The sequence below is a fragment of the Mustela nigripes genome, chromosome 10 (genome assembly GCF_022355385.1).
Source record: "Mustela nigripes isolate SB6536 chromosome 10, MUSNIG.SB6536, whole genome shotgun sequence".
NCBI lineage: Eukaryota > Metazoa > Chordata > Mammalia > Carnivora > Mustelidae > Mustela > Mustela nigripes.
Genome location: NC_081566.1, coordinates 19,671,056 through 19,684,052, shown reverse-complemented (window position 1 = coordinate 19,684,052; position 12,997 = coordinate 19,671,056). Strand labels below are relative to the sequence as shown.

The following is a 12,997-nucleotide window of genomic DNA, read 5'->3' as shown; positions in this document are numbered from 1 at the left end:
AGGGTGGGGAGCGCTGGGTTTTCTCTGCAGCAACCCCCAAACCTATCAGAGTGCTTGGCCCATGTGAGGTACACCATCAATATTCGGGAAATGAAAGAATCAAAGAAGAAGGAATGAGTAAGCTTCCTCAGTCATTCCTTTGTTCGCTCGTTTTCCTTTGTGTCATTTAAGTATGTATTTAAACACACCATTTGTATATTAAAAGAATCAAGTGAGTTTTGCAGGAGCAGGACTGGGTTTGTAGCCTGGCTCCACTACCAGGTGACCCTCGGTCCCTGGGGCCAGGTCTCCACATCCGGGAATTGAGGAAGATAGAACCTACTTCACAGCACTCTGGGGGGACTAATACACAGGTTCACACAAGGCACAATCGTATATAAGTGCTTGATAAACGCAAATTCTTTTTTTTTTTTCTTCTACAAAGAAAGACTTAAGTCCCTGTTTGTCTTTTTTCGTGCCCAGATGAAGTAAAATGGAACACTGCAGCCAAGACCTTTACTTACCCTTCTCCTTTTCTCAAAGTTGATCAGCCCACCCTGAAAGAAATTAAATAAAAAAAAAAAATAGTGACAAACCAAAGCACTTTGAAATACAGCCCTACGCTGTTCTATGAATCATTACAATAGATCACAGGGATGCTGAAGTCACAGTGATCAATGACACTACAGTTCTGGCTACTATGGGGGAAGAGAAGCACCGTTTGCTTCAAGAAAAACATTCTTTGAATTCTAATAGGACAGGATCGGCAGACAGCCTTCCCATGAGATGTCCAAAACCAACTAAAATAGTAATGATAACGAAGTTACAATTCAGAATCCAAATACATCTGTAGAGCCAATAGGGCAAAAGCTTGAGTAAATGTTCCATTTACACTTTACTTCTTGACCCAAAGCAACAAAAACAGATGGTCATTGACTCATACTGGAAACCATACTGTCAATGGTTTATCAAAAGGGAAGTTGCTTCTACATAGCGTTGTGAAAAGTTAAGTTTCAATTCTTCATCCCCTATCTCCTGTTCTCAGTAGGCTGAATATAACTTTTAAATCCTTGGGCACTCCCCAAAAATTCCCCAGTGCTAATGAGTGTTTCCTGAGATAAGCTGAGGCAAAGGACATGAAGAGACAGAGCTCGGGAAATGCAAAATGAATGCCCACAACATTATGACAAGCTTGGAGGGAGGCACATGCAGAACCACCACCAGGCCTGCTAACTCGGACAGAGTAGAAGCAGACTCGTCGCATGTGAGAACCAGGGAGGAGATGGAAACTTAGATGTATAAGCAATCCTTAAATCTCACTTCAAATGTCAAATTTCTTCCAGTTAGTATTTTATTACAGCTACTGACAGGTAGCTTAACTTTCACTTCTCTTCCCTCTGAGAGAAAGAGTGTGCACATGACAGAAAACACAAAAGTGCCTCAGGGCAGGTAATTATATGAAAAAAAGAAAAGAATAATTAAAAATCCACAAATCTGACCACCTCCCTATCCCACCAAGTAGAATGTTAGGGCACATCACCCCCTCAGCCCTACCTGCCCAAGTGCTACTCAACATCAAGGACTTTCTGGAATCAACTTCGTCTACAAGGCCCTGCCATCACTCGCCTCCCCATCCCCACACCTGGAACAGACTGTGACCTCCCCCATCTCTCACTGCCTTTCTGTCTGAATTCCGAGTACTTCCATAGTCACTGCCAGCCTTGATACATAGCTTCCACTGGCTTGTGAGTCACTTGGGGTGTTACTCTGATTTGTATTCCTCACAGCATCTAACAAATGCCGCATATGTAATGGGTGCTCGACAGACACTAATAAAGCGAATTTCTTTCTTGGGTATCCAAGTCACCCCATGCAAACAACTCACCTCGATATAGTCCTGAAGAGCAGTGTCAAGCATGGTGAGGTCAGTCAGGAAGGTGCCCAGGTAGGGCACGGTTCCCTGCATCACACCCTGAGGAGCAAAGCACAGCCAAATGGCCTTTGTCATGACTAAAAAGTGGAAGGGTTTCAGGAGCCTCCCTGCCAGAGCGAATGCGCATATTGCTGGCTAGATTTGCCAAGTGCCTGTTCATAGATGATGGCGGCCATCTTTGAATGGCCAGGTAAGCCTTAACAGCATTCGGAGAAAATAAAGGACCACAGAAGACCGTCAGTGTTAACCGCCATGAATGAAATTTTTCAGATTTTTAAAAAGGATGGGAATTCTACCACCTAATCTCTAACTTCCAAAGTTATGAAAACAGGCCCCAAATCCAGATCATACGAGTATGGTCAAGAGTGTTCACAGGGGATTCATATTTTGCTTAGGCAGTTTCAAGGGTTGGCTTTTTTCTTTCAGAGTGTGTGGGTACCACTGGGGTTTGGAATGGCCTCATTATTGGTTAAGGGTGGGCAACTGTACACTGGGGAAGAATGTTACCACAAAAGCATGGGGTGTCACTATTAAAATGGCCTCTTGGGGGGGCACCTGGGTGGCTCAGTCAGTTAAGCGTCTGCCTTCGGCTCAAGTCATGATCCCAGGGTCCTGGGACTGAGGCCCGCATCCCACTCCCTGCTCAGAGGGGAGCCTGCTTCTCTCTCTGCCTGCTTATTCTCTCTCTGTCTCTCTCTCTCTCTCTCAAATAAATAAAATCTTCCTAAAAAATGGCCTCTTGGGTTAGGCTTCCAAAGGAGAGAAATGGGAAAGGGAAAAAAATGGTAACTCTGAAGTAGAAAATCTGGCAAAATACTACTTTAACTAAGTGATGAAGGTTAACATCACCAGTGACTCTTTGACAGGATGTGACGAGAATGGCACTTCTACTTCTGGGATATGCTTCCCCCAAATCCATAACCTCGGCCTGTTCACCAGAAAACAACAGATGCACTCTGATTGCAGGACATTCCAAAGATACCAGGACAGTATTCCAGAAGACCGTGTATAAGGAGAAACAAGGAAGACTGAGAAACTCTCACAGAGCAGAGGGCTCTGAGGAGACAGGACAGCATCCTACTGTGTGGGTCCTGGCCTGGCTCCTGGAGCAGAAAGAGGGTTCTCTTGCAGAAGTGATGAAATCCCAATCAAGTGTGGATTTCAGTTCACAGTAACAGGCTGGTGTGGGTACCTCAGGCTTGACAGAGGGGCCATGGCTAGAGGGGGTGTTGACAATGGGGGACACGGGCTGAGGGCATCATAAAAAGTTCTTTTTTTTTTAAACTGTCCCTTGAAAATGAAGGTAGAATCACTTTAATTGCATGAATATGTAGTATTCATCTCACAAAATTTCCTTTGAGGTCATCTCAATTCTCTGTAAGGCCACTGAGGCTCTAACCATTTTAAAGAGAAAATAAATAGTGGCTTCTGTGGACACCTTCTCCTCACTTCCCTTCAGGCACTTAGGACATTCTGGGAGAAAACACAGCCCCAGCCAGGGCAGGACCAGGTTGCTCCACGGGAGGCCAGCTGTCTCGCTGGCCAGAACTGACTGGAGAGGTTCACCCCGAGGACCCATGCTCAGGCGCAGCCTGTCCTTCTCTGTTATGTGCACAAGGTCTCATCCTGAACTAAAATAATCTTTTTTTTAGCAGCTATTTTTAACTTATCTTTGAACAACCAAAAAAAAAAAAAAAAGTCTGAAATGCTGTGAAACGTTTCATAGGCTTTCTGGTACAGAAGAGTCCTATCATTCAAACCCAACATTTCTGATTTATGTCCAGCCTTCCAAAGAAGGAGAAAATCTTCCCAAAGCAGGGATGAGAAGATCTAGAGGTTGTCAGTCTCTAATTTCCTCTCTCTTTGGTTTTCCCCCCTCCCATGCTAAAAGGAGAATTTTTAAAATAAAGCTTTAAGATTAAAGCCAAAGACAGTCACTATCTTTAAGGAAGGAAGTACAGTATTCCTTCAAGTACTGAAAAACTAGGAAAAAAGGCTGGTTAGCCCTTGGGATCAGTGTGGAAAGCTGGGAAATAGAGAGCGGGTTGGGAACAAGCGACAAGGTCTATCAGCACTCAGACCAAGTCCTCCTGGGAACAGACAGACGCTCTCTCCTTGGCACCCATGTCCTAGGCCACCGTGTGCCCGAAGTCGGCTACAGGAGGCATTCCTGATGGGGAACTGAAGCCCAGGAGGTCTCAGGGCCAAGGGAGCAGCAGCTTCTAAGTACAGGAGTGGATGGAGGAAGACAGCACGAGAGAAGGAAATCTACCTCCCGCAGACTTCGCCCCTCACCTCTAGAAGAAAAAAATGTTCCAGAGAACACTATCCTTTGCGACTCTAAGTATTTATTTCCCACTGGGTCAAATGGGAGTGACAAGATTCCCCTACAGCCCCCGCAGTGCTGTGGAGAATAAATAAAGGACGGAGAACATTCTCGAAAGCAGGGGCGCAGATTGAAGGTGCTGGGGCCATGCAGGAACCCCGCCGCCCACACAGGGTTGCTTTCTGATGGGTCCTCAGGGAAGACCGAGGGCCGTACGTACCATATCCTTCTGGAGCTGAAGTCTCCTCTGGGTCCGCTTCTGGTTTTCTTTCACACTGCTGTCCAGGTTTGCAAACTTTGAGGTTCCTTCCTAAGAAACAGAAGCGCACACAGAGGAGAGCGATGGCGAGTGGCAGCAGAAGGAAGAGAAGGGGCCTGCATGCCGGGCGGAACCAAGAGGCTCCAGTGGGCTCGGGCTGAATTATGTCCATGTCTGGCGGGCTTGGTGCAGGCATCAGTGTGCAGTAAGATCTGGTGGCTTCAGGGGATTCTGTTTTCCCCCTGCTTTGTTAGAACCACCCCTGATTTGGTGATAAAATCAATGGTCAATACCAGGCCCACAATTCCAGGAACCAGAGGCCACTTCTGCACATCCCATGTTTCTCTGGGACTGATCACATGCCCCGGAAGTGAAGAGTTCTTCCTCGGGACATGTTGTGATTTCTTGCTCTTGGCCTGAAATACATGTGCCAGCACTCTGTGAAGGAAAAGTGTTTCTTTCTGTGGTTCTTTCTTAGCTAAATGAAACTTCTGTGCCGGAAGTTTTCTGAGGAAGTCCTGGAACAGGAATCTACGAAGGCCAGACCTTTGCCTATTTTTTCTCCCCCATGTTCCTCCCCTAACCCATCCTCCCAAGTTACTTTTCTCAGACCCGGGACTCTTACGAGTCAATCCTTCCTCCTGGGGCCTGGGTACGGATGGCTCCCCTTTGTCTGCTCCTGTCTGTTGTCACAACAAACTCTTCCGCGATGGTGACTAAACTCCAGTCTGCTGACTGAACACGGTGCTTTGGGGTTTTGTGGTTTCAGGGTCTTTCAAGTTCTCATTTTCCAGGAACTGTATAGACAGGAGGCATGTTTCACAACTCGGTTAGGGACAAGCATTCTGGTAGCTTTTCCTCGGTCAGTCTTCCCAGAGTCCGTGATGTTACCAGAACCCGTGACCTTTGCCAACCACACAGCGCAGGAGCGTCATCTGCAGACTTGGCCTTCCCCACTCAGCGAGGCCCCAAGACCTCCTATCGTTCAGCAGCCCTCACCTGGGTCCAGGACCCACATGACTCACAAGCTACTTTAAGTCTCCCTGTCACAAATGATGATGATAAGGAGCAGTACTGTGGTGTAACCTCCTGTATCAAGCTTGTCCTGGGCATGAATGAAAGCCACCTAAAACGTGCCATTTCCCAAGCGAAGGGATGGCGAGCCCTCCCCCGTTCTTGAGAATTTGCTTGGAGTGAGAAATCACTTCTGACTTAAAGGCAAGTGTCCAGCTCTTTCCTGTGTGGGTCCCTCTGGTTCCCTTCCAGCTTTTCGGACACTAGCAGAGGCACCATGTGTGGAAGTCACAGAAGACAGATCTCAAATTCTTAAGAAGGATTTCTGACCAGTTAAAAGGCTCCCGAAAACCAAGAAATAGCAGAAAAGGAAAGGAAGAGCACTCGTGACAGCTTCCTTGCTGGGAGGGGGCTGAAGACCGGAGGTGAGGCCTCACAGGCTTGAGGATTCCATGACCTCATGATTTCGAGAGAGTGAGACTCCATTCCTGGTTGGGTCACTGAAGACATGGCCCAGCGGCAGTGCTTCCAGATGAGGTGGCAACCCAAAACCCATGATTCCTCATATCCAACGGTGTCCGTTTTCTCCTTCCTTGGCCCTAAAGCTTTTGCTCTGCAGCTCTCACACCACCAATCCCTTGAAACCCCTTGGAAATTTTCTGACAGCATCACGTTGTTCCTTCCTTCTGACTCCTTTTCTGGCCCCACTCATGCTCCTAGTGTCTCTTCCTTCTGCCAAAGTCACCTTCTTGTTTTTTGCTATAATTGGGTCTTTGGAAACATCACCCTTAACGATTGCCTATGTTTGGATGAATTCCAAATTGTTCCCTCTCCTTCGACCAACCTCCTGCTCCCCTCCTGTATCTTTCCCCCTCCGCCGTCCTCCTCTCTCTCTCTTTAGTGAAAATTTCTTACCGGAGTCCCATCTTTGCTCTACCTCTGTGAGTTCAGGTGCCCTCACCCATCCTGTTCCCGGGCCTCAGATGGACGCAGGCACTGGATTCTTCTCAGTGTTGGGTACTTTCCTGCCCAGAAGTTAATGGTAATGATCTGAATGGGCCTTCAGAGTCCTAACAACCTTCTGCTCCAAAAGCAACCTGACTGTGTTTTAGGGCTTCACTATACATACGTTTCTACCAGAGCCAAATTCTCACAGTTGTTTACATCAATTCCACCAAGGGGAGTTCTCATCCAAGAGTCCCAAGGACCAGAACAACTTGGTGGCATTCTGCTTTCCTGCTGCTTTAAAATTTATGGACTCTACAATTCACCTGCTCAGAGTTATCTAAGTTCACTATCACAGGTTTAAGGTAACCTGTGATAAAAATAAAAACAAACAAAAAAAATTAAAAAAAAAAAAACATTTTCCCCAACAATTAAAATGAAAACCTTGGTTTTTGTTTTGTTTTGCTTTTTCTTTTGTTTTAGATTTTTGCTAATTATTATGTTGCCTCAGCTAGCACATCACAGAAGTAGAACATTACATCGACCCAGAAGTAGAGGAGAAGACCAGTCTCTAAGACTAAGATTATCCAACTGTAAATCAGTGTGAGTCCACGAATGGCATATTAAAAACAGAGACCAGCAGTCTTTCTCAGTGGCTCTTTTGAGACCCTAACTACGTTGATTCCTTTTTAAAACAACATGCTGAAAATTAACACTCAGAATTACAGGCGTCATATGAAGAATGATCAACAAAGGTGACTGGAAAGGGACCTACACATACATACAGCCTGCCCAAAATGTTATACCCTCATGATGATAATACACAGACCACAGGAATTTATAGCCAAGTTTTTCATTTCTTTGGGAGGGGAGCCATGCAGAAGAAATTTAACTTAGAGCACAAGGGCCAACTTCTACATTTAAGAAAGGCTTACGGGACCTTTAATGTCTAGATATGGCTTTGTTTCTAGGGTTTTGGCCAGAACACCGCCACCAGGCAATGGGCTGCGCGGCACTGAGTTTATCTGCGTTGGAAGGATGACTCAGAGCTATCGGGATTTGAATATACGGCTCCGGTTAGTCTAGCTCTGTGCTCCGGACAGGGAGACCACTAAGCCTTCTCCTCCCAGCCAGATGAGTTTCCATTTCAAGTCGGGCAGTCCAGGGGGAAGTGAAGCAGGGAGCAACGCGATCTCAGCGAGCACTGGTTAGTGTGCAGTTAATGAGGTAGGCCAGATCCGGGGCTAGACATCAGCACAAACTGCCTTGCTCGGAGAAGGGCTAAGAGGGGGCTGGTTCTCAAATCCCATGACTCCGAAAGCCCACCGATTCATATAGTCAAACAGAGTTTCTGAACACTCGCTGCGTCCCAGCCGCCGTGTCAGGCATTAGGGCTGGAACAGTGACAAAACCGACCCAGTTCCTGCTGGCAAGAGGCTTGCAGGCCAGCAGGGAGACGGGCTGAGTACCCGGCAGAGCCCACGATGAGACAGGCAGGCAGGAAGAGTAGGACTCAGGAGAGCAACCGTCAGGAAGACCGGAACAGATGCCCTTACAGGAATGACTGACAGGTGTCAGGTAGATGCCTTTTCTTAGGACCCCCACCTCCACTGGACTTTCGCCCCTACTCCAAGTGTGCTCTGAGCTTGTGTCCGTATCTCGTCCCTCACTCTCTTTCATTTGTGAGGCATCCTTTGGCTTTGCTTTCAGATATTTTATCTTAGTCAAGCTTCGAAATAATTCTCTGAGGTCAATGGACTAATTACTATTACCCCCAATTTACAGAAAAAGAGACTATGGATAAGGATCTTACCCTCTAATTGCCCAGCTCTAATTGCCCTATGATTTTATAATAGTCTACTTCCCTGCCTCCCCAGTGAGACGCAACCTCTTCCTGATCGGAGACTCTGCAGTTGGCCACTAAGCGGCACATCGCGAATGCTCAATCGATGATTATTCAATTACTGATTTACCTTCTCTGAGCAGTTTTCTCTGATCAACCCTGCCCCTTACTCCCAAGTGGCCAGAAGAAACAGTTTTATGCCCGTGTGATGAAGGGACAGGTTTTAGAGTATCGCCAGGTAGGGCAGGGTTCACACTCAAGCTCCGTGACCTACCCGCTGTGTAACTTACGACATGCCACTTACCTCTCTGAGTCTTGGCCATGTGCAATACAAGGATGATAAAATCTACTTTGTAGAAAGGCTGTGAAGATAATATCTGGCCTATGTGCCCCTCTGCTGACCATTTACAACCTGCTATTTGTACCCTTCTTTGACTACTTATTCTCATTGAGTGCCTCTAACCACCAGCCAGAGGGTGAATTCTTGAGAACAGGTTCTGGGTTCGTCGCCTTCATACTCCCAGAGGCCTCTCCAATGCTTCACGAATATTGGACATTCAACAAACGTCTGGAGAAATAAAACCAACCCAAGCTACACTTCTACCTTCCTATGGTTCTGGAAGTCAGTGCTCACTTGGTGTTCAATAAATATTGCTGATGGCTCCATGCAACTTGGTCCACAGACGGGATGTGGAATTGCAGGCTTGGCCTCTGTCACTCTAGAAGACATTTCGCTGAGAAGGAATATTCCAGGGCCTCTCACTGACCTCTCCGCCTGCACTCGGCATCCACAGAGCGGCTTGTTAAAGGGACACACTGATGAGCACAAGTTCCACAATCTGGTTGTGTAGCCGTGAAACTACAGAGCTGGACGTTTGGTTTTCTCAGCCCCGAGCTGCTTCAATTTGCCCTCGAGAACAAAAGTGCTGCCTTCTCGTCACTGTGGGCTACCAGCGACGGGGCCCGGCACCCCCACCCAGAGCTCACCTTCATCAGAAGTTCCCGGCTGGTCAAATGGTTATTATGGTCTGAGAAGATATCTGAAAGTTCCTCAAACATCAGCATCCGGTCCCTGGGAGAGAGATGAAGAAAATACTCACAAGGAGTCAGTGAAAGGCCCACATCTTTGGCTGTGCTGCCTTCCGTTACCTGTGGCTACAGAGGAACTGGACTCATCTCAGGAGCAGAGAGGAAGCCAACGACTTTTCATGCTGGCTGGCTTTGGTTTTGTTTGTTTTGTTTTTTAAAAGGTACACATGGTCACCTATGTGAAAGGGGGGGTGCTCCTAACCACAGATGTTATAATCATAAATAAAGAGAGTTAAATTGGGGCATCAAGTTGTTCAACTGGGACATGTTCTATTTAAAAAAAAAAAAAAAAAGTCTGTCTTAGCAATGCCCACACAGAGCCCCGTGGGTTCTGAGAAATCCTACTGGCCAGCCCCCTCATCTAGGGATGAAGATGCCAGGGTCAGAGATTTGCTGACGTTTCCATCACTAAGCGCTGAGCACGGCAGGTGTAGAAGCCAAACTTTCTGAGTCACAGGCCAGTATTCTCAAATTGGAGACCGAGTAGATGGAAGCAGAATGAGCTCTGGTCAGGGGACAGGGTTCAAATCCCATGTTCAAATCCCAAACACCAGGGCTCTTGGGCCCACTGCTTAACGGTCCTGAGCTTCCATTTTTCTTGCCTATACAAGGAACATATTAAGAGTCCCCTTGAGGGACCACCGTGAAGGTCAGCAGGATCATCTACCTAAAGCGCCTACTCTGCCCTGTCCCTTCTGGGGCTCCTGTCCCTCTCCACCGGCCTCAGGCTTTTCTCTCCAGCCTCCCAGGGTTGCTGAGTGGCGGACTCCGGAGGCAGAGAATTAATGGGGCCAAATCATTCCAGAGACAGCACGTCATGATCACGGGAAAGCCATTATTAACTTGTTTTACCATGAGGGTAATATTATTGTAATACAGAAAACCAGTAAAGCTATTTGTATTTTGGGAAAAACAATTTAGAACTTAATTATATGTGGGCCTAAATAAAGAGAATAAACAGACGTCTTCTCTCTGCACTGAAAGTGATTAGCATTAGGGAAAGTGATCACCAAATAAGGCATCCTAACCTGTCCCTGAATTTAGCAATGAAAACTATGGAAAACTGATATGAAAGCGTTTCCTCATGACCCCTGTGCAGCATCTCTGTTAAAACATGAACCGACCAGCTAACAAAAGAACCAGACACCCACATGGTACAGAATCAGACTCTGAGGTTTGTTTTGAGGTGGAATCATTTAAAAAGCCAGCTGGAAGAATGGGACTCATAGGGCGACCAAGAGATTAAGACACAACTCCATTAATTTTTTTTTCACTAGTGTTCTAACCTCAAACGAGCTGTGGAAGAAATCTTTGACTGGCTAGGTGACTTTCCACGGTGTGCTACGTATCCCCCACCAAAGACAGAGAGGATCGCTTTATGCTGCCAAAAGAGGAGGCAGCCTCGAGCAACCCCTGCTTTTTGTTTTTGATCCCATGACCAGGGAGCACCGCGGAGGGGAAGGAGAAGGTCTGCGCTACTGAGGATGAGAACTCTGTATGCACCTGATTGCCCCCTAGTATGTTACCAAGGCCTATCATCTCGTGATTTTATATGGCCCCTCTCTTTCGTCAGATTTAGATGCAGGAAAACCAATCAACTAATCTCTCCTTCACATACAAAGTCAGCTGGGTTATTCAAGCTGATGAAGAGGAGGAAGATCAAAAAACTTGCATCAGACTGTGGAAAGCCTCTCTGCCGGGTTTTCTCCTGGTAGATAACGGTGTTGTCAGCACAGCGCGAGCTTTGGAGGCTCCCAGTGGCTGTAGCTTCTATGGCTCTGTAACACCAGGCATTACGATCAGCTACTTCAGTTTTTGTCTACTGACTCATCAAAGCCTTGTGTAATAAATAATTTGACTTCCCCCGAGTCTCCTTTCTTCTGATTGAGAATAGGAGTCCACTGGTCTATATGAGTACTCTGCCGCTCGTTTCTCAGCATAAATTAAGGAAATTCTGGTGTACCAATCTGAGTCTCTTGCAAGTTTGGATAGTGTTGGTCCCTTAGGTCTTAATCTGCTCTGAGTGAACCGATGAAACCGAATGCCGCGACCTTCTACTCCTAAGGACCGAAGCCACCAATCCCACAAGGGCAGGCCTGCCTGGGGGACCAGCTGGCGCCCCTCCTGGCTGAAACAGACTATACCACACACGTATAGACTATAAACAGTTTACACATTCTTCCCTGATACAGCCTGACTTCTTGATTAGCTCAACCCCAGCAGACCTGCTGAATGTAAGTGGCCTCGTTAGTAGCCATGACACCTTCCCCAGGTTCTAAATCTGTACTGACAGGAAAACAGAGCTGCCTCCTCATTCACCCTTCCCTCTGCTACAAAAAGCTCTCCGGTCTACAAGGGAAGCTCTGGAAATAGGGGAAGGAAGAGAATAAAATAATAAGGACAAGAAGTTGTTAATTGTTTCAAAGTTTCCACCAAGAAACAGGAAAAACACCATAAAATGAAAACAATATAAAAAAGAAACAATACAAAATTAAAACCAATATAAAATGTGGCCAGTTGATAACTTTGGTCAGGTGCCTAGGAAGGAACACTTGGGGGATTTTTAATATCACTCAGGTAGCTTCTAGCATGCTGAGACAGAAGGGAACAGAATTGATTCTTGCCAAACGGCAAGAACTAATGTCCCATCTACGCACACGTTCTGACACAGCTCAGGGTTTTGGAATGTGGCCGAGAAATAACCAGAAGTAACAGCAAACTACTACAACTTCATCATTCCACAGACTTACCCCTCGGAATATGGACCATAAGCACATCCTTAAAATCCTCCCCGAAGCCAATAACCTCCGCTCGAGCACATTTTGCCTGATGTGCCTTGACTCCTGCAGTGGCCCCGCCTAAAACTTACTAATGATTCCGTGTAACACGTGCTCTGCCTGGGACACACAGAGGCTTTCAAATATGTTTCTCTAGTTACATAATATGAGCTTTGACGGTGAGGACCCGTACCCTTGATACAGCGACCAGTCACCCCAGCCAAAGAAAGCAGAGCAGGACACTTGGGAACTTACTTGGGGACGGCGGCCCAGGTCTTTTTTAACCTATAGATGGAATTGGACTGCAGTGCAGAAATGATGGCCCTCAAGGAGGAAAAATTCTTCAGGATCCTACATTCCTGTGCGGAGAGTGATTAGAACATAAAAGGCATTTAAATATCACTAATACAGTGAGTTGGTGGTTTCCTGTTTTAGAGGTATCACAGCTGCTATGAATTCTTACCACTAAATAGGCAGCTGTATAAATACTGAACATCAAAAAGTGGCTCCTTACTCCCACCCCAGTCACCGAAACACTTTATAGGTTTTGGCAGCATGCGCTTGTTTTTCTCCCTTTAATATATTTTTCGCGTTGTTGTTACAGTTTTATGGTTTCCAGCTTTCCCAGTAAAAACAACGAATGGAGGGGAGGCTGCAGGGCTGTGCTCGGGAACACAAGCTTGCTTCTGCGGAAAGCACACAGATGCCCTGAAAACACATGTGGAAGATCACGATCTCCTTCAGACACACCAAAGGGAGCTGAGCAGCAGCCTCCGTGAGCTCAGATGGTATTAAACATCTCACGGCCAAACCCTGCCCAGAGAAGTGTATA

General features: G+C 46.6%; 1 protein-coding gene across 3 annotated transcripts in view; it reads right to left on the bottom strand.

The window, feature by feature from the left end:
- RGL1 (ral guanine nucleotide dissociation stimulator like 1) overlaps positions 1-12,997 on the bottom strand; it is a 249,511-nt gene that overhangs the window by 22,801 nt on the left and 213,713 nt on the right. For all 3 annotated transcript variants that reach the window (XM_059412756.1, XM_059412758.1, XM_059412757.1), the window contains 5 exons: positions 12,421-12,524; positions 9,287-9,371; positions 4,459-4,548; positions 1,865-1,951; positions 504-536 (listed from right to left, as the gene is read on the bottom strand). In XM_059412756.1, coding sequence (XP_059268739.1) covers positions 504-536; positions 1,865-1,951; positions 4,459-4,548; positions 9,287-9,371; positions 12,421-12,524 — 399 coding nt within the window. The remainder of the gene's footprint in view (positions 1-503; positions 537-1,864; positions 1,952-4,458; positions 4,549-9,286; positions 9,372-12,420; positions 12,525-12,997) is intronic.